We start from the raw sequence: 7,741 nt of genomic DNA on the forward strand, positions 1-7,741 counted from the left end.
TTTTTAGCGTGCTAAAACTGAAGACAATAATAAAAGAAAAAAATATGATTATAATTTAATAATAAGGTGTATGCAAAGAAACGACGACATTTGTAAGATACTTCCCTTAATCGTGGATCGGTGCAAGGATTTATCAATTTATAGAGATCAAATATCAGATTTCGTATTTGCTGAAAAATGATATATATGTATATATATATATATATATATATATATATATATATATATATATACAGGGTGTCTGCTAAACATGCGGCAAAAATTCAGGGGGTGATTTATTGAGTTGTTTTAAGACTTTTTTGTTATCTGATGATTTTCGAAAAAATGCTTTGTTTCGAAAATAAAAGCAATAAAAGTTTTTTGACCAATTTTTTTTTTTTTTTCTTGTAATTTTCAATAATTTTGTTAAAAAACCTGTATCGCCTGTTATCTATGGAATAAAAAACATGGTTAAAAAACTTTTATTGCTTTTATTTTCGAAACAAAGCATTTTTTCGAAAATCATCAGATAACAAAAAAGTCTTAAAATAACCCAATAAATCACCCCCTGAATTTTTGCCGCATGTTTAGCAGACACCCTGTATACACATATATATGTATGTATATATATATATATATATATATATATATATATATAAGCAAAATTTCAATCACAGAAAAAAATAAAGCAAAATTAAATTTTATTTATTGCTTATAGAATATATTGATGCATTGACTAACGTGCTATTTGTAAGACATATAATTGAGTATTATCTTCATTAAATACCTCCTACTAAGATTAGTAAAAAAAACCTCTACGTAAAAAGTTGCTTAATAAGTTATATAACTGATCAAGTGGATACGTAATGCAACCTATTATTCTTTCAATGCTCCAGAAATATCGTCGCACCGGTTTCGCCTTATAAAAAGATTGTGTCAGCTGATGATCTTCCGTACAACTAAAAATATTAAAAAATATATATTTGCACATGTATATACATATATATATATATATATATTAGGTGCGCAACTAAGTTTCCGGGTTTTTTTGATCAATGAAAAATGCAAAATTTCAAGAAAGAAACAAAAAGCGGTTTATTCAAAGTATCGTCCCTCGCTAGCTACACATTTTTGCCATCTCTTTGGCAATACATGAATACCGCGACGATAGAACGACGCGTCTTTGGACCGAAACCATTCATCTATCCAATTCCGCACTTCTTCGAAACTAATCAAGTGTAACCCAGCCAAGCCATGCGCCATTGGCCGGAACAAGTGATAATCAGAAGGGGCCATGTCTAGTGAATATAGCGGGTGTGGTAGCAGATCCCATTTCAGCGTTTTGATGGTGTCCTGGACGATGGAAGTGCGATGGCACGGAGCGTTGTCGTGCTGCAATATCACTCGTTCGTGTCTCGTGTCCCATTCTGGCTGTTTTTCGAGCAACACATGACTCAAATTGATTAGTTGTTGTCGGTAGTGTTCCCCGTTAACAGTTTCGCCTAGTTTCAACAGCTCGCAACCAAAACGCAGAGCATCGTCTTCTTTCCGAAGCGATTTGGCCGCGCCGTCGATGTTGATGCTTCGCCAAGTGAAAGCCACGATTTTTTGCGTTTGGGATTCTCGAAATACACTCACTTCTCATCGCTAGTAACAATTCGATGCAGGAAACTCTTTCTTTCATACCGCAAAAGTAAAATTTCTGAAGTGGCTTTTCGATTTTCCATCTGCCTCTCAGTCAATTCATGCGGCACCCATTTTCCTTCCTTTTGAATTTTTCCCATGGCATGCAAACACCTTGACGAGTCATGTTTAATGCCTCCACGAGTTGATCTTGTGTTTGCGTATCATCTTCATCCAATAACGCTTGCAGATCGGCGTCCTCAATTGTTTTCGGTCTTCCGGAGCGCTCCTTGTCCTTAGTGTCAAAATCACCACTTCTGAAGCGTTTAAACCAATCTTCACAAGTTGTTTTCGATGGTGCATGTTCGCCGTAAGTCTCTTCAAGCAAACGACGTGCTTCAGCTGCATTTTTTTTCAAGTTGAAGCAAAAAAGCAGAGCTTCCCGCAAATGCTGTTTATTTGGCACAAAACTCGACATCTCCATTGTTAGAAAAAATATTTTTGCGTTGCGACACGTATTGGTATTATGACTGGTAATTGTTGACAGATGTCAGAGCTATAAAAATAAACAACTTCAGACATGTAATGTCGACTACATCTGTCGTTGGTGCCAATCATGTGTGAAACCCGGAAACTTAGTTGCGCACCTAGTATATATATATATATATATATATATATATATATATATATATATATATATAGATAGGTTGAAAAGCTCTGCAGCTAAAATTGTTACTAACCAATTTAGCTTCCATATGTTTACCATTCTAAAGTTGTCTGTATACCTCAGAAAATAACATATACCAAGTCTTCTAGCCACGCTGTTATATATAATAAGCAATAGACTTTCTTCGTAAAATAAAATCTATATCATCAAATTTTATTAAAGAAAAATTATATTTAACATTTACAAGATATGATATATAATTTGTGAAGTGCAAAACAAAGTATTATTACAATTTAATATAATATAAAAAAAAATAACTTACATGATTCATATATTCCTCGAGTTCTAATGTTAAGAATAATTGTTGTAATTGATGAACACCAAACTTAGAAAATATAATTTCTTGAAGAATACACATAATTTCTTGGGCTTCTATCTGATTCCAGAAGTTATCGTTGATATTGTTATTTCTCCATGAAATAAATTGATCAGAAGACGTCGAGAATATAGAATGTGTAGGATATTTATTTTTAAGGCGAGATAATATTACTTGTACAATATCATCTAGCCACGTATCAATGATTGAGTAAGATACACTTGGTTGAAAATACTGTGCAATAATAGTAATTTGCTTTTCTAAAAGTTGCGTTTCCCTTGGCATGTGTATAAATTTGATTTGCTTGTACGCTAACCGATACTGTTTTAACCAATGATAAATTAGGTGGAAATAATATTTAACTGTCCAATTGCAATTGTGACTGAAAATAAAATTTATATATTAATTGTAATATTTACATTAATTTATAATATTACCAAAAATTTGATTTATTAAATTTTACCATGATAATTGTGCAGAAATAATTCTATTTATATCATGTAAGACAAAACGATAAATTGTAGAATGTTGAGCTATGGAACACAGAAGTCCATTCAATTCCATTTCTTTGGTATCCTGTATGTTATTATAAGACATTAGTGACACATAATGCCGTAGTTCTTTGATACATTTTAGACTTGCTTCCAAATGGTTAACATTTTTCTTCAATCTCTTTTTATTATGTATTCTTTTCGACAAGGAAAATCTAAAATTGAAAAAAATGTTTTTTGAAAATATATTAAACATTATCAACAATAAATTAACAATATCTACAATAAATATCAACAATAATTGTAGACAATTTTTGTATTTCAAAATAAACACTTATTATATTTTTTAATTATACATACATATAGGATGTATTTTAATTTCGCACCCCGATTTACATTACAGAAAGTGATCGGATGAAAAAATATTTTAGACAAAAGTTGTAAAGTTTGGAGGAGTACATCAGATTAGTTTATATTTTTTATTACATATTTTTGCACATATATAGAGAGTTCTTTTCAAAACAATATAATAAAAAATTTTTTGTTAAATATTTTTTGAGTTATGAGACTTGTAATTTCTTAATTTTATATAAACCATAAAATATCTCGTAAATTATTCATTTTTTAATAATCTCACTTCAATACCTTTATGCACAAAATAATATGAGAAATCAATTAGTGTAAAGAAAAGACACAATTAATAATACTTTATTATAATATTTAGGAAAGCTATCGAGATGAACTACAAGAATATGAAATAAAAAGTAGAGAGCAAGGTCATTTAGCGAGCTTTTGGCCCCTGTAAGATTTTCAAGAAACAAGATTGAGCTCAATATGATCTTGTCACGTTCATTTAAGGTGATTATCAAATGTCCCCTTCTGAATCCTACAACTTTTATCGAAAATATATTTAATAATATTTAATTTAATGATTTTTTGGCACCATATATATAATTTTAATCCTTGCTAACAATAAGAGTAATTTTGTTTTGTCTTGCAAAGTACATGCGTGAACACAGTGGGTTCCGCCCTCTCCCTCCTTTACGGAGATTCTATTTTAAGAAGGTATAAAATCAATTCAAATTTATTTCTAATTAAAAGCTACAATTCGGTTTGAATTACGTTATAGAACCGTTGTATGCCGTAAAATTATGTTCTAAAATTATTAAACTCTTTTTGTTGATAACTTAATAAACAACTAGCGCGAGCTAAAACCGTTATAACATTACTCAGAGTATTGACAACATATGTGAAAAGTATTGAAATCGAAAATGGCTCTTTATATCTGTATAATTATCACCTTGTAATATCGAGATGCACGTGCTGAGATAAAATCTTGCATTATTTAATTTTATTTTATTTTATATCATGTTTAAATGAGAAATCAAATGGAAAATAATTGTATAGAGATATTTAGATCTACGCAAGCCATTAAGGTAAAAATAAAAATTGATAAAATATTTTAGAATAACACAGTATTGTATTTTTACAATCTACAAATAGATAAAATTGATTACATATGGCTAGGTTTTATAATATTCTCAAAACCATAAAGTTTAAATAAAAAATTTTAAAAATAAAATTCTGGAAATATTATGAGATTTATTATGAATTCCACTCCAAAATATTCAATTTATGAAAATTAATTACAATATTATATAAATAAATATTAAAATATAAAAGAAGTGCTTGAAATAAAAGAATGTAAAACAAATACCTTTATAAATATTGATATAGACAAACATTGAGTAATCACGTTAAATTTTAATATTAAAATATGAAAAATTGTGACAGTACTTTTATTTAAATTCGTTACATATATGTTTTATGTTATAAAATAAAGTTCTTTTTAGTTACATAATAAGATAATTTTAAAATATTTAAAAAAATTACTAAACACATAAAAAACTGTATTTTTAAACATATATTTTTAATGATTTAAAATAATACAAGTCAAAATATATTTTTAGCGTGCTATAACCGAAAACGATAATAAGAGAAGAGAATATGATTACAATTTAATAATAAAGTCTATGCAAGGAAACGATGAAATTAATAATGAAATTAATCTATGATAACAATAAGTCATATATTTCGAATAATAGTAAACTATCTTTATCGATAGAGCTACTTGGAAATGATTAATAGAATTTTTTACGACTTGTAGAGGCTCTAGACGTAAAATTTTGGCTTTACTAAATTTAGATCCTTTATTACGATCGACTTGAATTGTAACATTAGAAACTCAATATAGTAGAAAAAGCAATATAAATTAATAAGATAACAATATAATAACTTTAACTTTACTTTTTTATTATCACTTTCACGAAAGTTCGTTGAGCGAAAATCGTCCAAATATGAAATAAACACATAAAAAAATTAATAAAAAAATATTTAAAATCATACCTCTGCAAAAATTTCTTTTCCCAAAATTTGGTGCTAAATGTTATATGCTGCAATCTCTTACACGTGGATTTAAGATTCATGATATCCTCCATGCTAATGTTCTTATTTTCCAAAATTGTAGCAATTATTTCATCTGGCAAATGAGTTACCGTAAGCATCGTAAAAAATTCAATAGTTCACAAAATAGCTCGCAACCGATATTATTTATTTTCGCACCATTAATTTCGTTTATATACTTATATACGATATATATACGAATATGTGCGCACAAATTTTACTCCTACTTGTAACACGTTTACGTCGCATGCACTTCGTTGAATGTTGCACGTTCAGGTTCAGACTAAAGATGCCTTTTCTTTAGAAATGATTCGCAGCATTTGCTTTACTAATCAGAACAAGAGGGATATCTCCGTCCTGATTGGTCAAAAAAGTTAGGCCATAGCAGCAGGTACGTATGACAAATTTTTGGAAAGAATTTCTGGACAATCTTTTTTCTCTTTTGGAGATGTATAATTTTACGGTCTTATTCTATAATGTTATTTTAAAGAAATTTTTTGCCTTTTTCATCGTTATTTATATATATGCGCTGAGCAAGAATGAAAGAGAGAGATTATATTTTTCTTATTAGAGTTATAATCGTATCGACATTTTTTGGCTCTTAATTTTATTATTTTTATATTTGTTACAGTATTATATTATATTTATTATAATTAAAAATTTAAGAAAAATTAGATAATCGAATGAATCATATATGATCGCGAAATATACAAGAAACTGCGAGGAACCGTCGATGTAATATGTATAATGTCAATATTCGCAGCTCTGCTTTACACAGTATAAACTATACGATAAAAATTTTCAATTTTAATTTATAAATATAATAAAACTTCTTTTGAAATCTATATTCAATCTTGTTGTATCGTTTCTTATATTATTCTTTGTATAATTTTTCTCCTCAATATAGATGAGAGAAAATTTTATTTTTTTTACAAACAAATACTTTGTACTCATTTATTGGTTTAGAAAGATATTATTTTTTTAAGTTTTAATTACAATTTATTTCAGCGACCCTAATTATACCGACACGCATTTTAAAATTTGCGATATATCGATTATTTCCTTTTCTGAGTAGTATCTTTACCGTATGATAAAAATGCCAATATAACTTTTTTACATCTTAACCAAATAGTTTTTCATTGCTTGTAGAAATAAATTACTATAAATATATATTTATAAAACAGTTTAATGGATATTTTTCGAATTTTTATTAAAAATACATTAACATATAATAATTATATACACAGAGAAAAACGTTCTTTACATGTAGTAGGATCTATTTGTTTGACTAATATTTTTTCGCTAAAGAAAAAATTATTTTATACTAAACATTATTTGTTTGAATAAAAATTTTATAATTTTGTTGTATTAATTTATATTGTTTAACGGACAAATAACGGTTTTTTTTTAAATAATACTGATTTAAATAAGAATGTTGTTGTTTCAATTAACGTATTATTTAAAATAGCCAATAGTATGTGGTATATGTTTCTTCGTTTGCCGTTACGCGGCGCAGAACTTTTAACTTACCTCGTTTTCAATATTTACCACGAAATATATATAAAAGATTAGTATTAATCAGGTAAGATCTGAAGTATATTTTTTTCCTCTTAGCAGTAATGCGTTTTCTCTTAGCAGTAATATTCACACGCTGGTTCTCTGATTGCATGATAATTTTGTCTTGACTTTGGCATCAAGATCAAACTGAGGCTAAACAGATTTTTTTAAACCATACAACCATTTTTAACCTTAAACCTTTCTATTGTATTAAATATTTTTTACAACGTTTACATTTCTCGAAATATTTCCCGATCTTTTTCTGATAGCTTGTACAGAATACCCTGTAGGAGACACGCATATGTCTATTTAATACATAATATGAAATTGATAAAGTTTATATTCTTGTTTATATTCTTAAATTGTATAACACATTGCACATAACAAGCGCTAAATTGAGAATCATTGAATCGAAATTAGGAATTGATGGAAACTGTTGTGGAAATTCAAGCTAATTCATTAATAAAAAAGTTTGTTTTGTTAAAATGTGTCCTTACACATACGTGTGTGTGTGTGTGTGTGTGTGTGTGTGTGTGTGTGTGTGTGTGTGTGTGTGTATTATGGATATTATTATACACACTATTG

At 28.1% G+C, this 7,741-nt stretch overlaps 1 protein-coding gene across 1 annotated transcript; it reads right to left on the bottom strand.

Annotated features, from left to right (window-relative positions):
* Positions 1-2,152: 2,152 nt before the first annotated feature.
* Positions 2,153-5,797, bottom strand: LOC112637216. Its single transcript, XM_025406436.1, has 4 exons — positions 5,543-5,797; positions 3,109-3,351; positions 2,592-3,027; positions 2,153-2,158 (listed from the first exon to the last, which is right to left on the bottom strand). Exons 1-4 carry the CDS (start codon positions 5,698-5,700, stop codon positions 2,153-2,155), a joined length of 843 nt encoding a protein of 280 aa, XP_025262221.1. The 5' UTR covers positions 5,701-5,797.
* Positions 5,798-7,741: the final 1,944 nt, after the last annotated feature.

This window comes from Camponotus floridanus, unplaced genomic scaffold, assembly GCF_003227725.1.
Source record: "Camponotus floridanus strain SB8 unplaced genomic scaffold, Cflo_v7.5 scaffold142, whole genome shotgun sequence".
In the NCBI taxonomy this organism is placed as follows: Eukaryota; Metazoa; Arthropoda; class Insecta; order Hymenoptera; family Formicidae; genus Camponotus; species Camponotus floridanus.

Excerpts from the sequence above, each read along its gene's own strand:
- LOC112637216 (XM_025406436.1), bottom strand. The coding sequence starts at position 5,700 with ATGCTTACGGTAACTCATTTGCCAGATGAAATAATTGCTACAATTTTG. Across the intron at positions 3,352-5,542 it reads GAAAAGAAATTTTTGCAGAG|ATTTTCCTTGTCGAAAAGAA; the intron begins GTATGATTTTAA and ends TTTCAATTTTAG. Across the intron at positions 3,028-3,108 it reads ATTTCTGCACAATTATCATG|TCACAATTGCAATTGGACAG; the intron begins GTAAAATTTAAT and ends TTTTATTTTCAG.